The 28,000-nt window shown below is 38.5% G+C and overlaps 1 protein-coding gene across 1 annotated transcript; it reads left to right on the top strand.

Moving 5' to 3' along the window:
* Positions 1-125: 125 nt before the first annotated feature.
* On the top strand, positions 126-28,000 carry LOC104889837 (calpain-type cysteine protease DEK1). Its single transcript, XM_010675162.3, has 31 exons — positions 126-789; positions 1,069-1,319; positions 4,884-5,066; positions 5,217-5,352; positions 5,690-5,820; positions 6,018-6,132; positions 6,223-7,249; positions 7,336-7,446; positions 10,331-10,389; positions 12,719-12,881; positions 14,710-14,983; positions 15,083-15,233; positions 15,323-15,434; positions 15,598-15,763; positions 15,883-15,953; positions 16,118-16,209; positions 16,308-16,470; positions 16,737-16,808; positions 17,346-17,720; positions 17,819-17,934; positions 18,024-18,321; positions 18,522-18,841; positions 19,871-20,222; positions 20,526-20,846; positions 20,921-21,025; positions 21,124-21,252; positions 25,679-26,059; positions 26,188-26,325; positions 26,742-26,978; positions 27,047-27,489; positions 27,580-28,000. Exons 1-30 carry the CDS (start codon positions 665-667, stop codon positions 27,350-27,352), a joined length of 6,480 nt encoding a protein of 2,159 aa, XP_010673464.1. The 5' UTR covers positions 126-664; the 3' UTR covers positions 27,353-27,489; positions 27,580-28,000.

Below are 28,000 nucleotides of genomic sequence, written 5' to 3'. Positions count from 1 at the left end.
AAAAATAGATGGTCTCTTAAAAGACTAGTTGATTTTTCTTAAATTATATTAGGAGTGTAATTTAAGAATTAAGATAAATAAATTTAGGCATTTGTAAAGTGGTAGTGGTAGTAGATGGGGAGTAGTAGAGAAGTAGAGACTAGAGTTGAAAAGATCTAATAGTAATAGTTGATAGTTGTACTAGGCAGGAGGCATTGAGGCAACATAGCAGTTGGTAGTTTTCTCTCTCGCCAGTCGCCACTACCCAGTACCCAGTGCACAATCTGTACTATCTAGTATGCCTGCAGTCTGCGTGTGAGCTGAAGGCTGAAACCGCTTTCCCCGTTAATTTTCCACATGAACACTGTATCTGTAGCCTCAAATCTGTAGGGTTTTAATCTGCCCTAGGAATTAGAAATTAGGAATTAGGAATTAGGAATTAGGAATTTAGGATAGAGTATTTCGTTGTTCGAATCCGGGAGAAGCTCAACAACAACTACTCTCTAGTCTCGAATACTGCCTGACAACAGGAGGAGTACTTGATACTAACATAGAGCTAATCTTCCAGTTCCTTAGTTCTGTCTGGGGATTTTAATTTTAATTTTAATCTCGGAAACCCTAGTGTTGGGAATTTTGGAACGAGCATGAAATTGAAGGAGTAGGTCGAAAGGAGAGGCTTCAGGCCATGGAAGGCGAGGAGCATGACATTGTGTTGGCTTGTGTAATATCGGCTGCTCTTTTTGCCCTTTTCGGTTCTTCATCCTTCTCCATTCTCTGGGCCGTCAATTGGCGCCCCTGGCGTCTTTATAGGTTTCCTTCTTTATGCTTTCTTTGCTTTTCTCTCATTTCCCACCATTTTTATGACATTCTAATTTCTAACCAACTAGATTTTTAACCATATATATTATCTATGTCCACCACCAGAACCACTGTCTGGAATGCTGCAACTCTAACACCATTCTTAGATTATTTGGTCCTCAAAATGTTACTATTCTATTGCATGCCCTGCAAAGTGTTAAACTGGATGTCTTGGTGCCTGCTGCAGTAACCTGTATACCTGCTGCTTATATGATTTTTTTTCCCGTGCAGTTGGATCTTTGCCAGAAAATGGCCAGTTATATTCCAAGGACCTCGACTTGGTATCATATGTAGTGCACTCAGTGTATTTGCTTGGTTCATTGTTGTATCTCCTCTTGTGGTATGTGTTGCATGGGGATCCTGGTTACTTGTGATTTTGGGCCGAGATATTATTGGCCTCGCAGTTATAATGGCAGGAAGTGCTTTGCTATTGGCCTTCTACTCTATAATGCTTTGGTGGAGAACACGATGGCAAAGCTCAAGTATGTCTTCCAATTCCCTTTTAAGATTGAGTTTCCTTGTCACATGTCTTACTTGTTTTTTATACGTCAATATAACTTCACATAAGTTCATATACGTCAATATAAATTGAATTAGGAGAGTATTTCCTTACGCTGCCATGTTTGTGTCTTAGTTAATTTGTTGAAAACTTGTTTTTTGTTGTTGTTGTGCCCCCCCTTATCTTCATCTAGGATTTATTTCTCTACATGAAAATTGAAATGCACTTTTTAAAGCTTTGCCGTTATAATTTCACATGGCAATCTTCCGCCACCCGGATTGATGTTGGAATTTACCCCAAATCTGTGGTTGTTGGTTTACCACCATTGGCATTAGAATTGTTGAAAGGGTTGCACTTGATGCGGTATAGAGCTATATTGGCCGAGTGTACTGACCTCGTATCGGCCACATATTTGCCTTGTATAAGCCATTTTGGCTCCTTGACCAATATACAAAAGGCCTTTTTAACTCAATGAATCTTGGTTCAAAATAAGTGGAACTACCGATACGCATTGTCAATATTGGTTTATGGAGTATCCTTCTTCTTCGTGCTAGCTTTTGGAACGGCCTTGATACAACCTAGGCTTTCCTTGCTTATGGTACATGTTTGTGGTGGTATAGAAAGAAGACTGGCTATTCATAATTAGCATTCATGTTGAAATAATTGCATTCTCTTAGATGTTCTTTTTTATATATGTTATATGTTGCTATCTATAATTTCTATGTGCTGGCTGAATTATAGTTTGTTTTTAAGAGTTGTGTTGCTTTAGTGAGATGGAGGTCATGGAAGCATCAATAGTGAGTCAATATTGTATGGAAATTGAAAGTCTTTAGCACTGATCGTAATGTGGCTAGCTAGTTGGCAGGAGTGGGTTTGGTAGCAATGAGATGTTAGGAGCATGGCTGGTCAGGTTCTGGCAGACTCCATATATTAGGGCCTCTAAATGCTTTAATTTTAAACACAAGTTCCGTTGATTAATATTAAGCATAATTTATTTGGTGTAGTAGTCCATACGTTTTGTTACATGAAACTGTATAATCTATTTAGTACAAATATGCATTATTTGTCATTGACAGAATACTTCCCTTGACAAATTTTAGTCTAATCCTACAAATGATTATCAAATTTTACTACCTTTACATCACATCTAACCACATCACAAAATGACATTATTAATATTCTCCCCCTATTCTAAAATAAATGAAATACTTATCATTTAGCCAGTCTCAAAATAAATGGAATGTTCCCATATTTTGTGCTTACTTCTCTCTCTCTCTCTTTTCATTACACGTCCTTCTTTTTCTTTCTCTCTATCTCTCTCTTCTCCTAAATCCCCCGTGCCAAGGCCCTATGTTTCATTTAAAACAAAACGAAGGAAGTATATCATTTCAATGATTAAAGTTTTCGTCTCTTATAAAGAGCATGACAGTTACAAAAATTCAAAAAGAGAAATAAAGTCATAAGTTCATTATAAGGCAAAGGCATAAGAGACGTATACTACATAAAGAAACCAGGACAGTGAACAGCCACCAGTGAAAGAAAGAGAGCAAAAAAGTACTTGGGTTGTGGATTTTGGGCAAGGTGCAAAAACTGTATCTATTACCCATGTCTACATCGATCATCATTATCATCACTGACAGCATAGATCGAACTCCTAAGATTTGACAGCAAAGACCCAATGACCCTCACCCATAAATTGAAAGTTGAACCCCAAGTTTCAACCCAAGGCCAAGCAATTCACAATATATCATTCAATATGTTTGAATAATTAGATCTAAAAACAAATGAATTAGAAGTAGGATGAACTAGAATTTTCTTTTCGCCTATTCCGATGAGTGATAATATTTAGAAAATGAAGGATTTGATCTTTAGGAGGCTTATGGTATCATTAATTGATTGCAACTTGGAACTGACAGTTTTAAAAACACAAAAATTTGGACGGATTATTTTAATTGCATGGAAACTGGTTGGACATTCGCGCATTAACTCACTAGGCATATTTTCTTTACTTTGGCTTTGGGCTAGATTGCTAGAATATGGCTACCTTTTTCCTTTTCGCTTATTGAATTTTGGGCCCTCCTATAGTCTGATAGTCTCGATGGTTGCCTCTCATAACATAGTGGGGTTTTATTTAACTTTGGTAGATTTATGAATGGGTCTAAGTACTAAGCGCTGCTTCAAAAATCATTGCCAAACTAGCTTGTAGAATAATACATAAAGGACTTGTCTCATGATATTAAGGGGGGTAAAATGGTGCAATACAAAGGATCAAAGAGATTAAATATAAGCCATTACCTTGCGGAACGCTCTTAGGAGGTGGTCTTATTTAGCATAATGTTGCCTACATTTGATGAGTAGTTTGATTCCAGCCATCAGTTTCTCGCAAATCACGTTATGCATTTGAGGGCGTACTTTATGGAACAAAAATTCACGTAGTGGTTCCTCAAATTAATGCTTGTATCATGAGGATGAAGAAGGTTTAGTTTGTGGACTGTGGAAGCTCTTTCCTCTAACAATTTGGTCTTTTTTGTCTAAGGAAGATTTTGACTAGTTCATGCTTATATGTATTTTGAAAATTTATCTGTTAATCTATTAAGCCTGTTCTAGTTGATGCGTAGGGCCTTACTTGGACGTGCATGTCTTTTCTTGTAGACAAAGCCTTACACAGTTACACTACACCAGGAGAGCCATAATGGTTTTTTTCACTATATCTTTTAAGTTCTAATATATTATCTCATGGAAATAAGGAAAAGAAATTGTGAAATAATGTGCTTTAAGAAGCTTATAAGCGTCTGTCCACATATGTTATGGTCTTATACGTCTTAACTTGATCATTACACGCTTGAGGGTGAGGCTGACATGTTTGATGCTCAGAAGAGTTTTCACAAGAATTTTTATCCAAATTACTGCCAATATACCACGGGGAAGGCTGACATGTTCTTGAATGTGCCACTGAAATGTGCTTCAGTTTCTTCTTTAGTAGAGGTTTGAGTGAATTATCTTGAAATGTACATCTGGTGACTTGTTTAATAAGTAAGATCGTTACATTAATTACGTTAGTGTGAAAAATTCCACAAACATATATAGAACCTGAAGAGTGATAATCTTTTCATAATCTATGAAACTTAAATTAGTTATTGGAAGGCTAGTTTGATATTTGTTGTAATGAATGGGTAGCTGAAGGAGGATGTTTTGTTTATTTTGATGGGCTTAAAATTCACTTGTCGCAATAAGGAGATGGATAGTTTTAAGTGGTCACTTATGTATTTTGCCTCGTTTCCTTGAGGGAGAGGAATTGGTCCAAACAAGCACAATAATGCAGTGCTCTGCAGAAGAAAATAGGTTATGTTGAAGCTGAGTGACTTGTGAGCTTAGTATTTTATGATACTTGTTTTCTTCCTTTATTTGAGCTTCTTCCATTATACTAGTGTGGACTTTGTTTCTGGAACTGTATATGTTTTTATCTTATAGTGCTTTTCCCCCCATGTTGGTGGTATTGAAATTTTATTGTTATCTGATACTGTTTCAATTGGCTTTGTGTTGACAGGGGCAGTTGCTTTTCTTCTTCTTTTTGCGGTTGCATTACTTTGTGCCTATGAACTCTGTGCTGTGTACGTTACAGCAGGTTCTAGTGCATCAGAGCGGTATTCTCCTTCTGGATTCTTTTTTGGTGTATCTGCTATTGCTTTAGCAATCAACATGCTCTTCATTTGCCGAATGCTATTCAACGGTAATATTGCCAGCATGCTGGCTTTGCTTTTGTATTTTCGCTACGACATGATGTCTTTCATTCAATAATTCTTATTTGTAGCTTTAATCGACTTAAGAGTTATCAGAAATTCTTATTTTGTCCTCGTCTTTTTTGTTCAAATTTTTGTAGGTAATGGCTTAGATGTGGATGAATATGTGAGGAGGGCGTATAAATATGCTTACTCTGACTGTGTTGAGGTTGGTCCAGTGGCTTGCTTGCCAGAACCGCCAGATCCAAATGAGCTATATCCTCGCCAGTCCAGTAGGCAAGCTCCCATACTTCCTAGCTGCTCTGAAGTTGACTTTTGCGCCTGTATTCTGGATTATGTTTCTCATCTTCTCTTTACTTATGTTTATGATCCCTTGCTTTCTCCATCCTCATGCTGAGCAGGATAGTGGGGAAGTGAGGCTTCTTGTCTTTATTTGCGATGTTCTTGATTTCCTATGTCCTTGCTTGTTTGGAATCTTGTTACCTCACTAATTGTGCTTTATACTTGCTTTTTTTTTTTTTAATGTTTACTTGACATGCTGTGGTGTTTCCTGACCTATTATTTGTATTATGCTGTTTGGAACCACATCATTTAATACGATTTACTTCTGCAGGGTTTCACATTCGGGGACCCTTTACCTTGGTTCATTATTGGTGCTTCTTGTGTACTCAATCTTGTATGGTTTGACAGCAAAGGAGGCACGTTGGTTGGGAGCCATTACATCAGCTGCAGTAATTATCCTTGGTATGTCTGCAAGTTTTTTTGCCAACGTGTAGTCATTAATTATCAGCTTCTTGTTTTATGCTTTGCGTGAATGTGTCTGCTAAACCAGTGTATTATGTTTGGGACATTTTTTCAGTGCAGTGGCTTTTGTTCTATGCTTTTGCTTTGAATGTGTGTATTAAAACAGCGGACTGTGTTTGCTACATTTTTCGGTGCAGATTGGAATATGGGAGCGTGCTTGTTTGGCTTTCAGCTTCTGAAAAGTCCTATTGCTGCATTGTTTATTGCTGGCGCATCTCGTGTATTCCTTATATGCTTTGGCGTAAATTACTGGTTCGCATCTGCTTGTATATTTCATGATCTTGGTGTGAGTATGCATCTTTTTTTTGCCTTCTATCACAACTACTTTATTTTGGTTTTCAGGTATTTGGGACATTGTATTAGTTATTTGGTTATGGCATCTGTACTGCTAGGAGCTGCTGTCTGTCGCCATCTCTTGGTTACAAATCCTTCAGCTGAAAGAAGAGATGCCTTACAGAGCACAGTTATTCGCCTCAGGGAGGGGTTCCGTCGAAAAGAGAGTAATACTTCATCCAGTTCTTCTGAAGGATGTGGTTCAAGTATGAAGCGCAGTAGCAGTGCTGAAGCTGGTCACCTTGGACATGGGGTTGAAGTTATCGGCAGAATTGGTGGTGGACATTGCACTAGTGATGCTGTTGGGTGGAACCATGCTACTTTGCACCGAACCACGAGCTCTCATGAGGGCATGAACAGCGAAAAGAGCATGGACAGTGGAAGGCCTAGTCTAATTTTACGTAGTAGTTCGTGTCGTTCTGTTGTTCAAGATCCTGATGTTGGTCCATCCTTTATTGAGAAGAGTTTAGATCATAACTCTGTGGTGGGCTATTCCAGTGGTGGTCTTGAAAGTCAAGGCTATGATTCAAGTACATCAACATCAGTTAATTTCCTTCCAGATCTTAATTTAGCTCTTGCATATCAAGAGAAACTCAATGATCCAAGGGTTGCAGCCTTGCTTAAGAAGAGGGCTAAGCACGGTGATCGTGAATTGACTAATTTATTGCAGAATAAAGGTTTGGATCCAAATTTTGCGATGATGTTGAAGGAGAAAGGTTTGGATCCAACGATCCTGGCATTGCTGCAAAGAAGCAGTTTAGATGCTGATAGAGATCACTGTGATAACACTGATATAACAATCATTGACTCAAATAGTGCTGACAACGCTTTACCTAACCAAATTTCTTTGTCTGAGGAGCTGAGGCTTCGTGGTTTAGAAAAGTGGCTGCAATTTTCAAGATTGCTTTGGCACTATGCAGCCGGTACTCCAGAAAGGGCATTGGTCCTGTTTAGCTTCGTCTTCATTATAGAAACGGTGGCTGTTGCTTTTATTCGTCCAAGAGTGATTAGAATTGTGAATGCCACTCATCAGCAGGTTAGGTGCAGTTTCCCCTTTATGTATTGTCCCCTCACAGGAAGTTCTTTTTCTTTCCTTCTTAAATTTGAATTTGAATCGTGTAGTTTGAGTTTGGAATATGCGTGCTGCTTTTATCACCTGTCATTTGCTTGATTATGGCCTACTTGCGGTCTCTACAAGCAGAAGATTTGGGCGTGTCATCTAAACCTAGAAAGGTACACCGATATTTATTTCTTCCAATTTCCAACTTCATTGGAGTTATCTGAGTAATTTACGAAAATTTGATTGTAGGACATAATAATATAGACCTGAGATGTCTTTGTTGCGCATTTGCTTTTAGTCGTATCTAATCTCACCTGGTTGTCAGCTTGTCCCACACTCACACTAGAGTTTTCTTAGTGTTTGTGGTGTTAGGGTGACTTGTATGTTACTCTGCGCTTTGTCTTAAATTGTTGACTACCATTTATCTGTTTGTTTGGTGAAGTTATCTGCCTTTTGTTAAGTAACAAAGAAATGTGCTCTTTTGTTTTTCATTATTTCTTCTATTTACTATTTCTTGTTCAAATTTCTTGAACTTTGATTGTAAATGTTTCTGTTTTTTTCTCTCTCTATATTATCTTGTTGGGGTCTTGCTAGATTCGTTTCAATTTGTAGATACAAGATATCAACTTTTTACAATTTTTTAAATATATAACTCAATATATCAATGGTTAGAAACTTAGAAGTGTGCATTAAAGGAAAGAGCAAGTGAATGAATTAATATAAAATGGAGGAAATATTAGAAGACATAAAGGGGGTTAACGAAGCTAAAAAGCGCATGTGATCACGAAGCATTTAATTTACATAATCAAGAAACATTTAATTTACATAATCAAGGAACATCAAATATTGTTAGATGCTAATACTTGACTTCAATTGTACATAATCTTCAATCAAAAGAACTTGAATCCTTGATAAGGGGAAGCTTATTTCACAAATAGGTTAGCTTTTCCTTTTTAAGTTCCACCTTTGACTCTTCAATGGATTTTGTTTCTTGACTTTGCCTGATTTTTCAATAAGTTCCTTGAAGATAGCTCGAGGGCATGAGACTTTTGCCATTAGACGCCTTTTGTAAATGTTTATACCCATCCCCCCTCATGTCCTTACAGTCTGATTTTTTTATTACTTATCAAAAGTATGAATAAATATGGAGATAACTTGTACATAATCATAAACTGTATATTTTCGCCAATAGTTATTTTATTATGTAAGAGATAATATAACCTTTGCATTTCATGGATCAAATCAAGTACTAAAAAGTATAGGAGAATACAGGTAACTGTTTCGTTGCTTTAGGAAGAAATCAAATATATTAATTATTTAACGGTTTTTTCACCAAATACCCCCGGGTTTTCGGTTTATTCACGAGGTACCAGCGCACTTTTGAAAATACATGGGGTACCCCTCAGTTTCACAATAATACACCCAAATGCCCTTAATGACTAACGACGGTTAATGACTAATGGCGTTAACTATTAGTCATTAATCCTAATTTTCTACTTCAAACCATAATTAATCCCTAATCCTAACCCTAATACTAACTCCTACCCCTAACCGTAAGTCCGTAACCCTAACCCATTCTCCCACCATCCTTGCCTTCTCCCCCACCCTCCCACCACCCCTGCCTCCTCCCCCACCCTTGATCCCCAACCAAAACACTCCCACCCCCCAACCCCCCACCCCTTCGTAGCCCCTCCCCTCACCCCCTCGCAACCACCTCTCGATTTCTCCCCACCCCCGTTGAATTTCGCTCCCTTCCCCCATCGCCTCGTCGATTTTCGATCCCCTCCCCTCGTCGGTTGGCGCTGCTTTCTTCTCTCTCTCCTCTACTCACGCTACAGAAATCAGTTCTAAAACGCAGCCCAGATTTTCGATCCCCTCCCCTCGACCCTCAGCGGTTGGCGCAACTTTCTTCCCTCTCTCCTCTACTCACGCTGCAGAAATTGGTTCTAAAACGCAGCCACCAGCTGTGGGCTGCGGAAGTTGGTTCACCTACCAGCTGTGGGCAGCGAAATTGGCGGCTTGGGGGGTTAGCTGCGGAAGTCGATGGGGGAAGGCTGTCGAAATCGACGGGGGTAGGGGAGGGGGGCTGTGGGAGGTGGTGGGAGGGTGGGGAAGGGGCGGTGTATTGGTGTTAGGGTTAGGGTTATGGTTAGGGTTGTGGGTTTAGGGTTAGGTTTAAGGGTAGAGATTAGGATTAAGGTTAGGGTTAGTGGTTAATTATGTTGAAAATAACAAAATAAGGAATATTGACTAACGGCAGTTAACGGAGTTAATCGCCGTTAGTCATTAAGGATATTTGGATGTATTGTTATGAAACTGAGGGGTACCCCGTGTATTTTGAGAAGTGCGGGGGTACCTCGTGAATAAACCAAAAACTCGGGGTATATGGTGAAAAAACTGATTATTTAATCATGACAGAACTAATTCATTCTTTACCTAGGAATTCAAATCCGCCTGATGGATGACCAATTTGATGTATCAAGACTCAAATTTAATGCTCATCTTTGTTATGATGTCAGCTGGTATTTCCATGCCATATATTGGACCTTTGGTTGAAGTTATGTGAGTGCTAGCATTCTTATTTTTATGCTCAATGTTTTGCCAAACCCAGAAAGAGGACGTTACATCAAACAGATGCCAGGAGTTTTCATGAAATATATGAAGTAATGCATTTCAGTCGAAAAAAGTACTTCTGTAATCATATTGATATAACTCTGAGGAAAGACCCTAAAAAATGATTGACGTTCTTATTGAACAAAATCCCTTTCTTACTATCATTGGGAGTTGAGACTCTCATCTTCTATTGTTACAGATCTTTTTTCCTCATTGACAGACATTTCGGATGACCCATGTCGTATCCTTGTGTTGTATTGTGTGAAATACAGTGTACATCATATGCTAATCATTTCACTTGAAGCTCTCTTAGTCTGGTGGATAGTGGTAATAGAACTCCAAAATTGTTTAGTGGATATCTGATTGCCTGTTGACGCCTTTCCTTTGAATAATTTTATAATTGAAGCGTCTCTTTGTGTTGCTGTTTTATTTCTGGAATTTCAGTATGGTTTCTTTGCATGGCTGCTGAGCACTTGTGTTGGACTACTACTTTCCTTCTTGAGGTATCACTTCCTTTTCTCTAAAACTCAAGCAGTTTCTTTATGGCCTTTGACTATGGTTCAGGCATACCTTCTCATTTTTTTTTGTTTAGATTAGGATATAGACAAAAGTATGGTTGGAATCAGTTTATTTTTCGACATCTTGCATCATAGCACATTGTCTAAATTTGGTGGCAGAGTGATGTAAATAGATTTTTTCGGGGCTTTGGTCTTCGTTATGTGGGAGTGTTAGGGGTGTTGACAAGCCGAACCGAGACCAAACTTGACTAGGCTCGCTCAAAAACATTTTTTACTGGCCCAGCTCGAGCTCGAAGCTCGAAATATTGAGCTTGGCTTGAGCTCGAGTCCATAAATTGCAACCTGGCTCGAGCTCGAAAGCTCGAAAAAGCTCAAGATATAAATATAAAATTCAACCTAAGCAAGTCCAAGGTCAAATTTCATTATGCCCAAACGTATAGTAGTTCAAAGGCCCGATACCCAACACATTGTTTTTTGCATGGCCAAGCAAGTAGTAGGAAGCCAACCGTAGAAATTTAGGAAGTGAAAGATTTCTTTTATAAAGCTTCGCACACCCTCATGGTATTCCACTAATGTGGGACTCTAGAAAGCCAAATTTATTTTCTATTAGTTATTCTCACTTTCCCTTCAAAAAAAAAGTCATTCTCACTTCCATCTGCCAATATGGCTGCCCGTTGCTTTCTCTTCTGTAATAATTCCCACTCTCTTCTTCTCTCTTCTCTTTCTATTTCAAGTGTGAGAATGATGAAACAAGCAAACCTTAATGAAAATGCCCAATCCAATAAAATCAGCTTCTGGTATGAACATTGTCGAAGATATTCAAGTGGAGAAGGTGATGAATAGTCAAACACAAAAAAATAAAAAGAAGGGGAAGGGTGGAGTCAATGCAAGAAGGGGAACAAAAGGTAAAAAAATAATCTTGTGCGGGTAAAAAATAACCATGATTAGAAGCTCATGAATCAAGTACTGTAATATCTCAAGTTTTGAAAATATTATGATTATTAACATGGTTGATTTTATCCATAGTTATCAATTAATTTTTATCTTATATTCCCTCCGTTTTCTTTTGTTGTTCCTGTATTCTCAATTGGTTAATTTCAATATGTTGTTTCAATTTTGAATCTTTCCATAAATAATATAATTCATGAATTAAATTTCTCATTAGTTTTATGTTGCAATAATTGTGTTCACACTATGTAGTAGTCATTTTATACCTTTTAACCCTTCAAACTTTTGCCTAATTGGTTGTCTAACATAGAGTAACTCAAATAGCAATAAATGTGTTCACACTAGTTTATAGTTAGTTTACTCTTTTACCACTCGAACTTTTTGTATCATTGGTTGGCTAAGATAGAATAACTCGCAAAAATCTTTTTTATTAGTTAATTTAATTTTATTTAAAATTGTGGAATCTTGCATATTTTTAGAGTTCCATTGGCTTATTCCTCGATTCCAAATAAGAACAACAAAAGAAAACGGAGGGATTAAACAATAATGAAATATTTTTAGTAATTAAAAAACTATCGAGCCTGTTGGCAAGCTTCTGAGCCGAACTTAAGGTAGCTCAAGCTCGACTTGTCAGGGTCTCGAGCCGATCTCGAACTCGAATCGAGCCCACTCGAGCCGAGTTTTGACCTAACTTTGACCGAGCCGAACTCGAATAGTTTGCGAGCCACCCTGCTTCATTAACACCCCTAGTGAGCGTATTTAACTTTTCTACTGTCTCCTTTTTAGGAGTGGCCGGGGGGAAGCTGTACTATAAGTTACTTTGGAGTTCGTATATACATATATACATACACATATATGTACCTCTCTCTCCCCCTCTCACCCCCATTTCTCTCTCTCTCTATATATTAGATCTTGCCCTATCCCACATCGGATGTTGAGGAGAACAAAAGCCTTATATAAATGGGGGTGGACAGTTCAACTTAGTAGAGGCCTTTTAGGTAGGACGGATCTGCAACAAAACAAAAACCTCGTGGGCTAGGGCCCATAGAGGATAATAGCTAGTAATGGGCTCTTGAACACCTAGGGGTGTTACACACACAATGACAAATACATCATATATGCATATGTTAGTACATGGATATTGCACAAATACATGCAAGTGCATACACATATCATATGTGTGATGTGTCAATAGTGTATGTTAGTGTGTGCATATATGCAGCATGCGTGTCGGCACCTGTGTATGTATATAATGCCTTTGTTATTTTGACTCACTGATTATGGCCTGAAAATGGCTTCATTTAACAAAAAGATATTTGGCATCTCTGTGCCGTGTTTTACACATTCTACTTGTTTGTTGCTGCAGTAAATCATCTGTTCTTCTTGGCTTGTCATTGACTGTGCCTCTCATGGTGGCATGCCTTTCGATTGCTATTCCCTTGTGGATTCGCAATGGCTACAATTTCTGGGCCGTGCAAGACAATATAGATAGCCGAACTGGAAATCATCAAGGGCTCGGAAGAATAGAGGTAAAAAAAAAAAACTGTACATGATGTTTTGAGTACCAAATCCTGTGTCAGCTCAATATTTTGCTATGGAAGTCCTGAGTATAAGTGTGGTGCATCTTGGAGTTTTGGTAGTTGTGGTGTGGAGGAGAAAGTTTGCTGAACATGACGTTTTCACGATTGATACCTAGTCTAATTTATTCATCTCTTTTTTCGACCTTGCGGAAAAAAGTTATCATTCCTTGCGTCCCCTTTGGGTTGCCATTTTTATCTTTTGGCACTCAATTTAAGTAGAGTATAAAGCAGAGAAGAAAATATTGGTGGGTTGGTGCGGGATTTACCATTAAAGAAAAGAAGTAGAAAGAAGAAACTTGCCATGAAAAGAATTGGCAAACATTTAGGGACATCCAAAATAGGATTATGGGGCAAACTAAGAGGAACGGATGAAGTATCCAATATTTACTTAGGTTGGAATTTTCTTTATGTTATCTCTAATATACTTTTTCTGTCATATCATTGTAATCTTAGCAATTGCATTCTTGAATTGTTATGTTGACCCTCCAATCCCCAAAATACCCCAACCCCCTAAGGGTCAACGCCCTCCCACCTACGATACTACATGGGTTTATAGGTAGGTGAGGAGAACACCACGTGTACAATGATAACTTTTGTTAGCTGTTGGATTACCTAATGCATGCTGAAGTATAATGGCGTGTGGCGTCTAAAAAGTTCATTTGTAAGAAAAAGATTCCCTAATAATGGGCCTGCAATTTGTGCTCAGGCTTTTTAAGTGATAACATTAGATTAGGGGTGCCGCTTCTTGTCTTTTTTTTTTTGAAGTATTAGTGATGCCAAAGGATATATTAATCATGGCCATTAATAAAATGACTTGATTAATGAAATAATGAGGCCAAAAAATAAGGATTGATCTTTGAACCTTATCTGTAGATTTCACGTGATTCCATGATCTAAGACGACTTAATTAGTCATTTTATGATTATTATTTTTGGTGGTTCGTTTTTCCATTTAAACTTCCAAGTAAGGCAAACTGATTTTATAGTTGGAACTGGAATGTGGTTAAAAAAAGATGTAGCATGGTGGTATAATTATAACACTTTGAGTACTAAAGGGTTTGAAACCTCTTACACTATCTTTTGGATCATTTTCTTGAGAACTACCATGTCATATATGAAGTGGCAAGATGTCAGCTTATGATATAGGACGACATGTAGCATGTTAGAGGTTAAGTGGTGCCATGTCAGGGTTTAAGATGAACCTCCTGTCAGTTCTTGCTCACTCGTTTTAGTAATAGTTGTAGATGTGTAGATTGGTGGTTATCGGCATGTTAAAAAATGAGATGCTGTGATGAGGGTCTTGTTGTGGTCTTTGGCCTATCGGCTATCATAGCTAGTTCGCTGTTGTAAGTTCTTTTGAGAGAAAGAAAGAAGGTGAAGGAGAGAAGGAAAAAGGCTTTTCTTCCATCATTAAGAGGAGGGCTTGGCTGGTACAAGAAAGGAGGAGATGAGAGGAGAGAGAGAGAGACTCAGAGAGAAAGAAAAAACAGATTATTGGAAATTAGCTGACATATATGTATATGCGTGCGCGTGGTTTTCCTTGCATGTGTCTGGTGGTCGGAGGTGAATTTAATAACCCTTCACAATTCAACATTGTGATTCTCTGTGGAAGGCTGCTGAATCATGTCAAGAATAGTTTAGCTTTGTTTAATATGCTTTGCACTTCTACTAGAATTCAGTAGTGATTTGTATACCCTTCCAGCTGCATTCCTGTAGAGAGTAGACTTGGTGACATAAATTATATTTTGGCTTACTGACAATGGATGTCGCTTTTCCAGGGCATTGCTTTTCTCATCTGTGTTGCGGTGTTTGTTGGATCTGTGATATCTCTCGGTGTCCTCGTATCTTTTAAGCCATTAGAAGAGTTGTCATATAAGGGGTGGAATGGAGTTGGGAAAAGCTATGTATCGCCTTATGCATCTCCTGTTTATCTTGGCTGGGCAATGGCTGCTGTGATTGCTCTATTTGTCACTGGTGTGTTGCCGGTGATATCTTGGTTCGCAACTTATCGGTTCTCTATTTTTTCTGCAGTATGTTTGGTATTGTTTGCTGGTAAGTATGCTTGTACCATCTTTATCAGCTGCTGGTTAGCATCTTATATGGGTTTAACATTATAATGTGTTCATTTAATATTCCTCCAACTTGCTGCAGTTGTCCTCGTGACATTTTGTGGTGTGTCATATGTGGAGATAACAAGTTCTAGGATTGGTCACATTCCAACGAATGGCGATTTTCTTGCTGCTTTGCTTCCCTTGTTGTGTATTCCAGCAATTTTATCCTTGTGTACTGGTCTGCACAAATGGTGAGAAGAACTTTTACGTTACTGGACTTGTTATATTAATCGGGAACTTAGGGGATACTATATTTCATGCTCCATTGACACTTTTGCAGGAGAGATGACGAATGGAGATTTTCTCGCGTTGTCTACATTTTTATCGCCATTGGTCTTCTTCTGTTGCTCTGTGCTATATCAGCTGTTATAGTTATTGTCAAGCCATGGACGGTGAGTTGGATCCTCTTCATAGCTCTGCTACTACCTCGTATAATAGAAGAAGGAAAGGTTACAAAGCAAAAGGAAGAAAAAAGAAAAGAAGGATGAAGTCTTTACTCTTTAATTAAAGTCTGAAATAAATGAGTCACTTCAGGTCTGTATTACTGTTGTGCAGGTGGGGGTGGCATTTCTTTTGGTCCTACTATTAATCGTGCTGGCTATTGGTGCCATACACCTCTGGGCTTCAAATAATTTCTACTTGACCCGAGCACAAACGCTCTTTGTTTGTTTTCTTGCGTTTCTTTTAGCTGTGGCAGCATTTATGGTTGGATGGTTTGAAGGTGAGATTGCTGTAGTTTATTAGTTTTTACTAGCTTGTTTTTTTTGATTGCTTTCATGATACAATTTGTTTAATTGATTGTGCTCAATTATTTAATGGTTAGTTTTCTCCCTTTTCCAGACAAACCCTTTGTAGGAGCATCAGTTGGGTATTTTTCATTCTTGTTCCTCGTTGCGGGTAGAGCATTGACTGTAAGTCTGTCTGTATTATAATATAAAGTCTTGAAACTTCTCTTCTTTTGTTTTCCTTCTCTTTTTTTTTTTTTTTTTTCTGGTTTCTATCTCCTGTTTCTTATGTTATTTGAATATAGTTCTTTTTGTGGCTACCCATGTTTTGTTGGGTTTGATCTCTCTAGGTTCTTCTTTCACCTCCAATTGTTGTCTATTCACCAAGGGTGCTTCCTGTATATGTATACGATGCTCATGCAGATTGTGGAAAAAATGTCAGGTTTGTCTTCTTTACCTAGGTTTCTTGTCAACCAATTATTTTTGCACTTTCTGGTAAATTAGTGTAAGCTGCTGAGTGTGGTGTTGCTTTCTTGACAGTGGTGCTTTTCTGATGCTTTACGGCATTGCTTTAGCAACGGAGGGATGGGGTGTTGTTGCCAGTCTGAATATTTATCCGCCATTTGCTGGTGCTGCTGTCTCAGCAGTTACACTTGTTGTTTCCTTTGGATTTGCTGTCTCGCGTCCTTGTTTAACTCTTGAGGTGTGGCATGAATGATGACTTTCTTAATCTATTTGTGCATTTTGAGTCGATCATTTCCTTCATGAGGTTCATGGACCATATCCTGAAGCAGATATTTACCTATCCAAAAATTCTTTTTGTGGTCATTAATCAGATATTCTAGTACTTTGTACACTCTGCTCTACTAGTGTGAAAAAGTCAAAATTACTAATCTGTAACGATTATAATATGGTTGTTGCGTCTGATTCGTTTATGTTGGCATACCCATGCACGTTCTTCATGAGCAGATGATGGACGATGCTGTTCATTTTCTCAGTAAGGGAACTGTCATTCAGGCAATTGCAAGATCTGCAACAAAGGTGTGTATAGCAATAACTGAATCTGACAAATGAGAACCATTACAGTTAGATTATATGTTTAGCCAACTAAATATTCACTGAGCCGCTTTCAGCGCATGTTGTGGATCTATGTTTCTCTTTGTGAAGATAATGCGTGCTTTGTAGTTATATAGTATTTCTTTGTTTGCAATATTGGGCTTGCAAATACCCTTGTATTTGTATAAGCTCTGTAATTGACTACTGCTGAGAGTATTTTGGTTTAAAAATATTTCTATAAGGGAACAGTAGGTCCTAAGTGTATGCCTACATTGTTGAATCTATACCATGTGCTTTATATACTAGAATGCTAGAAGTTATTGCTGCTTTATGGCACATATTATAAGACTCTTGACTGTAGACTTTAGGAAATAGGACAAGTTTTTCTTGTGAGTATGGAGATTTTATTCCCATGTTCAGATCATCTAATTTGCTATTCTGTTCAATCTAGTCTTATCGAACCTTGAAAAAAGTTCCACTGTAAACTATGTGATCCATGAGATTTTTGACCTGGATTTGCAGACCCGAAATGCTATATCGGGAACTTACTCAGCTCCGCAAAGGTCTGCTAGTTCAGCTGCACTTTTAGTTGGTGATCCCACTGTTATGCGCGATAGGGCTGGGAATTTTGTGCTCCCAAGGGCAGATGTCATGAAGTTGAGAGATCGCTTGAGAAATGAGGAGTTGGCCGGGGGTTCCTTTATAGCCAGATTTATTGGTTGCTTAAGTCTCCAGTGTGAATCTACTACTGATATGGGGCAGAGGGAATTGTGTGCTCATGCTCGTATTTTGGCTTTGGAAGAGGCTATTGATACAGAATGGGTGTGTATGTGGGATAAGTTTGGTGGTTATCTGCTTCTTTTGCTCGGTTTAACTGCAAAGGCAGAGCGTGTACAGGTAGTAGGCTTTGTTTCCTTTTTATGTCACTGTAATTTGCATCCTCTCCACCATCGTGGTTTGTAAATTTTCAGAATCTAACCTTTGATTCATAATAGGATGAAGTCCGGTTGCGACTATTTCTTGATAGTATCGGATGTTCAGATTTAAGTGCCAAAAAGATTAAAAAATGGATGCCAGAAGATCGAAGACAGTTTGAACTTATTCAAGAGAGGTGGGTTATGAAAAATAGGAAATTTTCGTATAATTTTATGTTGTGTTTTAGTTGTGGGCTTTTTGCTGACTTTGCTTTAATATCTCTAGCTATCTGAGAGAAAAGGAAATGGAAGAAGAAGTCTTTTTACAGAGACGTGAAGAAGAGGGGCGTGGCAAGGAGAGGAGGAAGGCCCTTTTGGAGAAAGAGGAGCGCAAATGGAAGGAGATAGAGGCTTCTCTTCTATCGTCTATCCCTGGTGCTGGAAGTCGGGATGCTGCTGCAATGGCTGCTGCAGTACGTGCTGTTGGTGGCGATTCTGTTCTTGATGATTCCTTTGCACGAGATAGGGTTTCAAATATTGCACATCGTATACGTGCAGCTCAATTAGCACGCAGGGCAATCCAGGTGATTTTGGTTGTTTCATGCAGTACTTATCTCTGATAAGCAAGTCAATATTATTGGTGGTTCTCAAGTTATGTCATAGAGTAGTTAACTTGAAGTTTAAGAAGTGGTGAATGCTTGTTCATTTGAACTCTTGGATTGACCCCTTTGCTTTTAAATTGATTAGTGTACATGGAAACACTTAACGTTAATGCTATTGGCAGACTGGAATTCCTGGTGCTGTCTGTGTTCTTGATGATGAGCCTAGAGCAAGAGGCCGACATTGTGGACGGGTGGAACCAAGTGTGTGCCACAGTCAGAAAGTTACCTTTTCTGTTGTGGTGATGATACAGCCAGATTCTGGGCCAGTTTGCCTTTTAGGCACAGAATTTCAGAAAAAACTCTGCTGGGAATTCTTGGTGGCAGGTTCTGAACAAGGTATTGAGGCAGGTCAAGTTGGGCTCCGATTAATTACAAAAGGTGACAGACAAACAGCTGCGACAAAAGAATGGAGCATCAGCGGGACATGTATTGCAGATGGAAGGTTTGTCCATCAGACTCTGCAGTTTCGAAAAGCATATATAATATAAAAAGCTCTGCGTGTGAGTGCATGGGTTCTTGCACATAGGCCCGTGGCTGCAAGCATATATATATGCATGTATGCATATGTTGTTTTCGTCATGTTAATTGTGAATCTCTGTCCGTGTATGCACGTAATGCTGTCAGAACCTGATTTATTCTATTTTTGTGAGAAGTACAGGTTAGAGATGCAGAAATTAGCAATTTTTAGTATTTTGTGCACCTCTGCACATGTGAAGCTGTCTATTAACTTGGCCTCTTCTCAATTTTCGATCTTATCAGCATGTAGTAATTTAGGAAAAATTACCAAGCAACACTCCCTAGAACTCCCCCCCCCCCAACAAAAGAAAAAGAAAACCCGCAAAATGCTCAACTAGTGAACTGCAATCCTGTACCTATCCCACGTACCGAAGTGTATTGTGAACAAGGTGATGTTTGGCTTTTCCAGTACTCTGGAGAATATTTTGTGAAAATTTCCGATTTTGGATTTCCACGGAATGAACAAAATGTTTCACCATGGATCTTGTGGAAACAAACTCTTTGCAATTGCGGAGGTGAGGACGTGAGCTAGAGTACATTTGATTTCACTTACCCATTTACCTTTCCTGGCCAAAAAAGTCATTGGAGGTACTAAGCAATGATTATCTATCATGCGAGAGTTTCTTTTTCTTTTATTCCCCCTATTTGATAATTAATGTCAAAATTATAGTGAGCAATCATGAATCAATCTCATTGGATGGACTGGAGGTTTATATCTTTGTTAATTATAATCTGTAATCGACACAATAGATTGGGATTTAGGACACTTAGAGTGGAACAGCTCAAAACAGTAAGGATATCTGTACTCTAGTGGTCTTTAGTGGAGCAATAGTTTTTACTCCTAGTATGACATATTGCTGCTTTCTTCTGGTCATGGTTCTCAATGTTCTTATCTTTTCGGGAGTCACTTTTAAGCAACTGTTTCATCCCCCTCCCATGTGTTTCTAATCTCCAGGTGGCATATGGTAACAATGACGCTGGATGCTGATGTTGGTGAAGCAACTTGCTTTGTTGATGGTACTTTTGATGGCTATCTGAATGAGTTACCACTTCGAGTACTGAATGGTATTTGGCAGCAAGGGACAGAAGTTTGGATTGGTGTAAGACCACCCACCGACATTGACACATTTGGTAGATCTGATAGTGAAGGAGCTGAATCCAAAATGCATGTAATGGATGTTTTCCTATGGGGAAGGTGCTTGAGTGAAGAGGAGGTTTCTTCTCTTCATGCCAACGTCGGTGTACCTGACTACAATATGGTTGATCGCCTGGATGATAATTGGCAATGGGCAGATTCCCCTTTGAGAGTATGTTTCATATCCCTTTGGCTGATTTTTATTTATCTGACTCAACTGCTAGTGTCAAACATTGATGCATCAAGGTGATGGAGTTTGCTTATTTTGTTTCTGAAGCAGTTTTTTTGTTGGTCCAAATGAAATGTTAATTGTTCGTACCTTGTTGGGGTGTCAATTACACGGGTACTTGAGATGAAACAAAGACTCAGTAACACATATTTTGGGCTTATTAGCAAGTACATAGTAGTCTTTCATTTTCATTTCAGCTAATTGTAGGAAGTAGTATAACTGATGATAAGGCTGTGATTTGTGTAGGTTGATGAATGGGATAGTGATCCTGCAGATGTGGATCTGTATGACAGGGATGACGTTGATTTTGATGGACAATACTCTAGTGGGAGAAAAAGGAGATCTGGACGTGAGAGTGTGGTGCTTGATGTGGATTCTTTCTCTAGAAAATTGAGGAGACCAAAAATGGAAACAGATGAGGAGCTAAATCAGCGGATGCTATCAGTTGAAATGGCTGTTAAAGAGGCGGTTGTTGCCAGAGGAGAAAAACATTTTACCGACCAAGAATTTCCTCCAAACAACCAATCATTGTTTGTGGATCCAGGAAAACCCCCTCTGAAGTTACAGGTAAATGCCGATGAGATGCCTTACTTTTATGTGAGCGCCTTGTCAATTTGGCTAACTTGCATCTGCTCGCTTAGGTTGTTTCTGAATGGATGAGGCCGAAGGAAATAGTCAAAGAAGGTCGAGTTGATTCTCGTCCATGCTTATTTTCTGGTTCGGCAAATCCTTCCGATGTTTGCCAGGTTTATCTTGTAACCCTGGCTCTGCTTTTGCACATGCTGTTTGTTGTATATTTGAACTTGATTTTTTAGACCCTCGCATAAGTTGTTTCGATATTCAGGGCCACCTAGGCGATTGTTGGTTTTTAAGTGCTGTTGCTGTTCTAGCTGAGGTCTCTCGTATATCTGAAGTGATTATCACTCCAGAATACAATGAGGAAGGAATTTACACCGTCCGCTTCTGTATTCAGGTATTCATCTATAAACACTATCTTTAGGGTAATGTGATTTTGAAGGATACTTTATTTCGCTATTCCTCTCATTATTAGTTTTATGCTTATTTTCATTGTTTGGGAGGCACGTAGGACTTGCACATTATCTGCTTTTTCTATAACAACTTCATCCTGCGTATATATTACTGTAATTTTTTGTAGTTTCAAATGGGCAAACAATCTTTGACCTGAAGTTTTAGTTGATTATATACCTGTAACTTTTTTAGCATGGAGAAGGATATGAAGCATCTTCTTTGGTTGAGGTGGGAGCTAGAGGAGAGATCACCTAGTTATCTTTGATTTTGTCCTTCAAAGTCAAATTGAGAAGAGACGTCCTTTGTTTTGGTTAAATAGTATTTAGAACATCGCATGATGGTAAATTGGATTTGCGGATTTCTATAAGAACTCTGATGTATACATTGAGACATGCATTATCTTTGGAGAAAAATTGGGCATGCACTGTTAAGAAAACTTATCTACACAATCTCATATGAGTTTATGTCTTGGGTGTCTATGCTATATCTTCACTTGGTAAGGACCCGGGATAATGTAGCCAATGGGGGATGTTGCCTATTGGGAAGAATTAGAGGCGGATCCAGAATTTTTGGTTTGGGGGGCCTTCACCAGTATAACATAGCATAACATATCATTACTAACTCACATAAACTAATCAATAGTGATGCGATTACTAAACCAAGAAAGCTTAATAATCAAGTATGAATGTGAATCTTGAACTTTATGAATCCAATAATCAAAAGCTTGCAATCAATTCGAACACAAGGGATATTTCTTGATTCAAGATCACTCCTGAACTTGAGAACAAGAAACTAAACACTTTTAAAATCACTCCTGAAATTAAGATCTAGGTAGCACGAAAACGGATACGGATATGGGTATGGGGACGGAAAACGGCAAAATCAAATTTTTAAAAAACGGGTACGGCATGGATTCGGCAAAAAATTAAACAAAAACTGAATTTGGGAAAAAATTATTTTATTTTTCATGACTCAATTTGTAAAAGTAAGTTAGAAAAATATTACTTTGCGTTTCTAATATTTATATTTTCCTTCTAGTAAATAAGAAAAGTCGACATAAAAAAAATCTCAAAAAGAAAAGTATCTTTTAAGAGTACATGCCAAAGAAAAAAAAAAGAGTATTAAAATAGAAAAGAAAAAGTCAACAGAAAAGGTTGTAGTTAAATAAAGTTAGACATGTATAGCTGGCAACCATAAGTGCAACAAGTTCTTTTTTCTTTTAAGATATCACGTGATATTTTTCCTCTTTTCTCTCTCCTCTCCTTCTCCTCACTCAAACTCAATCAGTAGACTACTGCTCTTCTTCAATGGCGTCTGAAATTTCAGTGAAGCGCAAGAAGACGTCTATAAATTTGCTTCAGCCGTCCCTAAAACGTCCCCATTAAGAAACCCTAGCCGTCCCCAAATAACTCAGCGTCCCCATTTTTTAGAGACGCGCCGGGGACGTATTTCCGGCGTCCCTGTACCGTCCCCGTCCCCGGTACGGGAAACGGCACCCTGGAGCAGTACCCGTGCTTCATAGATTAAGATGTTTAACACTAAACACTTATCACTCTTGAAAAGTCTTCAATGGTTTGATTAGTTTAGCTCACAAGCAAAACAATAAACAAGAATTCTTTGTTTAAACAAAACGTCAATCTATATTATTTAACATAACAAATCGCCTTATATAGGCTACAACCTATTCTAATTTCTAATACAACTTGGAAAACAAAAACTAACAAGATAAGAACTAGGATAAGATAACTAAACACACGCCTAACTTAAATCCTTGCTGAATAGGGCTGGCAATCAGGTCGGGTTGGGTCAGTTTCAGGTTGACCTGATTTGTATTTCAGGTCACTTACCCCTGACCCAAACCCGACCTGATTTATATTTCAGGTTGAAAATCTCAACCCAAACCCGACCTTATATTTTTTGGGTTGACCCGAAACCGACCCAAAATGACCTGAAATAAAAATCTAAATATCCAATGATAAAAAAACTGCCAACTTAATTCAAAAAGCTAATGTACGTGTAACATGTTTAAGTTTCAACATTCAAAGCCGAAATTTTCAGGTTGAAGTGAGTTGGGTTGGCCCAATATTATAACCTAACCGACTAAGGGCTAACCTAACATAATATAAGTTATTTTTAAATCAGGTCAGGGCTAACCTAACATAATATAAGTTATTTTTAAATCAGGTCCTTTCGGGTTATTTCCAGGTTGAAAAGGTCAACCTGAACCTAACCCATTATATTTTCGGGTCGGGTTGGGTCGACCCATTTTTTTTTTCAGGTCGAAAATCTCAACCCAAACCCGGAATTTTCAGGTCAGTTTCAGGTCGGGTTATCAGGTTGGGTCAGTTTTTGCCAGCCCTATTGCTGAACTATAACTTCTAATAAGATAAGTAAAACAATAACTAACATAGAAAATCCTAACAGAATTATGATTCTATGTAACAACCAAGAACAAATCCTAATAGAATTAGGATTCTTTGTAACAACCAAATCCTTCTTGAGCTAGGACTACTCCTTCACTCCATGCATTCCACGAGCCAAGTCACTACACATGCCAAAGCTTGGTTTCTTCCATTAAGATTGAACCCCATGTTCTCCATAACTATGTCAATAGGCTCATGTAGAGCAAGTGCCTTTGCATCCGCATCATTCTCCCCCTCTACAAAAGAATTTACCCTTGAATTCTCATCATCATAATAAGGAGACAAATCACCTACATTGAAGGTAGCACTTACACTTCCAAACTCATCTGGTAAATCAATCTTGTAAGTACTATCCCCAATGACTCTAACCACTTCAAAAGGACAATTTGCTCGAGGCATGAGCTCATTCTTCCTCTTGCTAGGAAATGTTTCTTTCCTCAAATGTACCCACAGAAGATCACCAACTTTAAACACATGTTGCTTGCCCCCTTTGTTAGCCCTTGTCTTGTATTGAATGTTCATCTATTCAATCTTAGCCTTCACTTGCTCACAAGTCTTAGTGAATGCTTCCAATTTTTTCTTTGCATTCGTATGGATATCATGCTTAGGCATAGCAACAAATCAATAGGTAGCAAAGGATTAATACCATAGGCTACCTCAAATGGAGAATGAGAAGTGGTGGATGAGTGTGCCCTATTATAAGCAAACTCTGCATGATCTAACTTGATGTCCCAATGCTTTTGTGTCTTACTCACCAAGCCTCTCAACAAAGATCCTAAAGTTCGATTTGTCACCTCAGTTTGACCATCTGTTTGAGGATGATGACTTGTACTAAAGAGCAATTTAGTGTCAACTATGCGCCAAAGATTCCTCCAAAAACAAAACAATGTGGCCTGCTGATGAGTTGTTTTGCTAGCTTTTATCTATTCGTTTATATTTCTGTAGAAGACACCTAGACAAGTAGATGCCCTTTCTTCAACTTTGTTTGAAGGGTCAAAGTTTAGATGGAGTAAAGGTGTTTCCATGGCAATCTTCCTTGAAACATGCCTATATTGTTGGGAAACTGTATGTGCGGATGCCAAATAAGGTGCTTGACCTGGTGTACATCATGTATCTTGCCAGTAGGAAGACAGATAGCCACCTTTGCTTCTATTTTATGCTGGCATGTGTCACCTTATGGCAGTTGTCACTTGTTAGTAGCCAGAGCCTTTGCAAACCTGTCTTATGAGTTCGTGGAAGGTGTTACTGGTGCTATGGCAGAAATGTTGTGGCGAAAAGCCTATTTCTACTAATTAGTGAGTAGTTTGACGGTCTCTATCTGGAGTCTTGCTCATGGGGCATTGCTTGACATGTGTCTGTCATAAGTAACACTGATTGGAACTATATTGGGAAATTTCGTGGGATACCAGCATGCATCAGGGTAAATATGTCAAACAACTAGCTAGTAGCTGCTCTCTTCTACCATGTTATAATTGTATGGCAGAAATCATTAGCACATCATGCTTTTTTATGCTTCATGAATTGTACTTTTAGGGCTTTATGGTGCATAAAGTTAGAAATGAAGGGTATCTTGTGATTTTACAAAATTAGAAGGGTATCTTATGATTTTGCAAAATTAAAAAGGTATTCCATGAATTTTCCTTTGTTTTTTTTTGTCTTTTTCCTTTTCTATTTCCTATATATTTTAGTGGACTTCTTCTGACAATTCTCTTTCACTATTTATTAGTGACAATTGTCTTATCCTAAAAGATAAATCGCTGCCTGAAGAGGGTTTTATTACTTTATTGTAATGTACTGGTTGATTTAAAATTTATATGCAAGGCTGTAAACTTATTTTTGCATAGGATTGTGCTCATCTTTTGCTAGTGTATACAATTTGTGGTAATCTCAAAATTTTCCGAAACCTACCAGTTGCAAAATTGAAACATCCAATTGTGTGATTTTTAGGGTGAATGGGTGCCTGTTATTGTTGATGATTGGATTCCATGCGAATCACCGGGAAAACCAGCATTTGCTACAAGTCGGAAGGGAAATGAACTCTGGGTATCGGTGTTGGAGAAGGCATATGCCAAGTTGCATGGTTCCTATGAGGCATTAGAAGGCGGGCTTGTCCAGGATGCTCTGGTAGACCTCACTGGGGGAGCTGGAGAAGAAATTGACATGAGAAGTGCTCAGGCACAAATTGATCTTGCCAGTGGTAGATTATGGTCTCAATTATTGCGATTTAAGCAGGAAGGGTTTTTACTAGGTGCTGGAAGCCCCTCTGGTACTGATGTTCACGTCTCTTGTAGTGGCATTGTGCAGGGGCATGCTTACTCAATATTGCAGGTTATTGATTTCTGCCAGTTGTCTCAGATCTTTTTTCGCTTATGGGGTCTTTCTGGCACAGGAGCTCTTGAAACTGTGTCACTTGTTACCTTAAGGACTTTAGTAATAGTTTTTCCTTGATTATGCAGATTAAAGAAGTTGATAGTCACAAGCTTGTTCAGATTCGCAATCCATGGGCAAATGAGGTTGAGTGGAATGGACCATGGTCAGACTCATCACCAGAGTGGACAGATAGAATGAAGCATAAGCTCAAGCATGTTCCGCAGGTGATACTATTTACTCATTAGAGATAAGTGCTTCTATACTCGCGTAGCTTATATACTCGCTCCGTTTCACAAAGATTTACGCACTTTTCTTTTTGGTACATTTCACAAAGATTTAGCTCACTTTACTTTTTGGTACGTTTCACAAATATCTACTTAATTCTTTTTTCCTATTTTGGGATGTGAGATCCACCACATTAATACTCAGATTTCGTTACTTTATAATTGTTTATCTCCTTACCCTGACCTTTATTTTCCATTTCTCTGCAACTTTTCCCCATTTTCTTGGTTTTGATGAAGATCAAAGTGAGTAAATTATAGTGAAACGCAGGGAGTGTATAGCAAGTAGCTGTATCCAAAACTTTGTTTTCTTTGAGTTGCATGAGTGCCTTACAAGATTTGACGAAACCCTTGAACAGTCAAAAGAAGGTATATTCTGGATGTCCTGGCAAGACTTTCAGATCCATTTTCGATCTATATATGTCTGCCGTGTCTACCCTCCAGAGATGCGCTATTCAGTTCATGGGCAATGGCGAGGATATAGTGCTGGTGGTTGTCAAGATTATGATACCTGGCATCAAAATCCCCAATTCCGCTTGAGGGCAGCTGGAGCAGATGCATCAGCTCCGATACACGTGTTTATAACTCTGACACAGGTATGAGCAGCAATTGACCACCTCAAAAATGTTTATGATGAATGCTTCTTGACATTGTTTACTGTCAGGGTGTGAGTTTCTCTCAAACTGCGGCTGGTGTCAGGAATTATCAGTCCAGTCATAATTCAACAATGTTCTATATAGGAATAAGAATACTCAAAACTCTTGGCCGACGAGCAGGCGTTAATATCTACTTGCATGAATCTCTTGGCGGTACTGATTATGTTAATTCTCGAGAGATATCATGCGAAATGGTCTTGGAACCAGATCCAAAAGGTTATACCATAGTGCCTACAACAATTGTCCCTGGAGAAGAAGCACCATTTGTTCTCTCTGTTTTTACAAAAGCATCAATAACACTGGAACCTTTGTAGTTCATGAACTGATTTTATGCTAGTGTTGATAAATGCGATTTGGTTGGCCTCCGAGCTTGCCTCTGAGCTGGGACCCTTTGCTCAGGCATGCTGAGCAGGCTGTTCAATTGAATTGCAGTGAATTGTGGATAAACACGGTATTATTTGTGACCTTCTTACTTATATCTTATAAGCCCTATTGCCATTGTCTGGAAACAAATTAATGTCTTTCCATTGGTCGTTTTCAGGATCAGCTGTTGTGCTAGCATCGCCATACAATTCTACTTCTATCAGCTAAGGTTTGCTATTTGTATGTGGCAAACAGTCTGCCAATGCTGAGATGCAATGTGTGGGTTGTTCATACTGCCTAGTTACTGCTGCTGCTAGTACAGGGAGCCTTCTTGAAGATTGATATGTACATGAGTTCTTGTAAATGAAGCGATGTAAGAGTAAATAGGAAGTCGATAAACTGTAAGTAGACTTCATTTTTCTAAAGCACTACAGAAGCATTGTGGCTTTAGGGGGTATTTTGGGCCTGCTGCAGCACATTAGCTTATTCATTGTTTATAGTTGATAGTCAGCTGCAGTTCTGATGCTTATTCATTGTCCATAGCCATTTTTGTACAAATTTCATTCTTTTATCTTAATATCAGTAATATTTGCAAAGAA

The sequence above is a fragment of the Beta vulgaris genome, chromosome 4, assembly GCF_026745355.1.
Source record: "Beta vulgaris subsp. vulgaris cultivar EL10 chromosome 4, EL10.2, whole genome shotgun sequence".
NCBI classification, from domain to species: Eukaryota; Viridiplantae; Streptophyta; class Magnoliopsida; order Caryophyllales; family Amaranthaceae; genus Beta; species Beta vulgaris.
This window is presented reverse-complemented; position numbering and strand designations above follow the sequence as displayed.

Excerpts from the sequence above, each read along its gene's own strand:
- LOC104889837 (XM_010675162.3), top strand. The coding sequence starts at position 665 with ATGGAAGGCGAGGAGCATGACATTGTGTTGGCTTGTGTAATATCGGCT. Across the intron at positions 17,721-17,818 it reads CAAAGGCAGAGCGTGTACAG|GATGAAGTCCGGTTGCGACT; the intron begins GTAGTAGGCTTT and ends GATTCATAATAG. Across the intron at positions 26,060-26,187 it reads ATGCTTACTCAATATTGCAG|ATTAAAGAAGTTGATAGTCA; the intron begins GTTATTGATTTC and ends TTGATTATGCAG.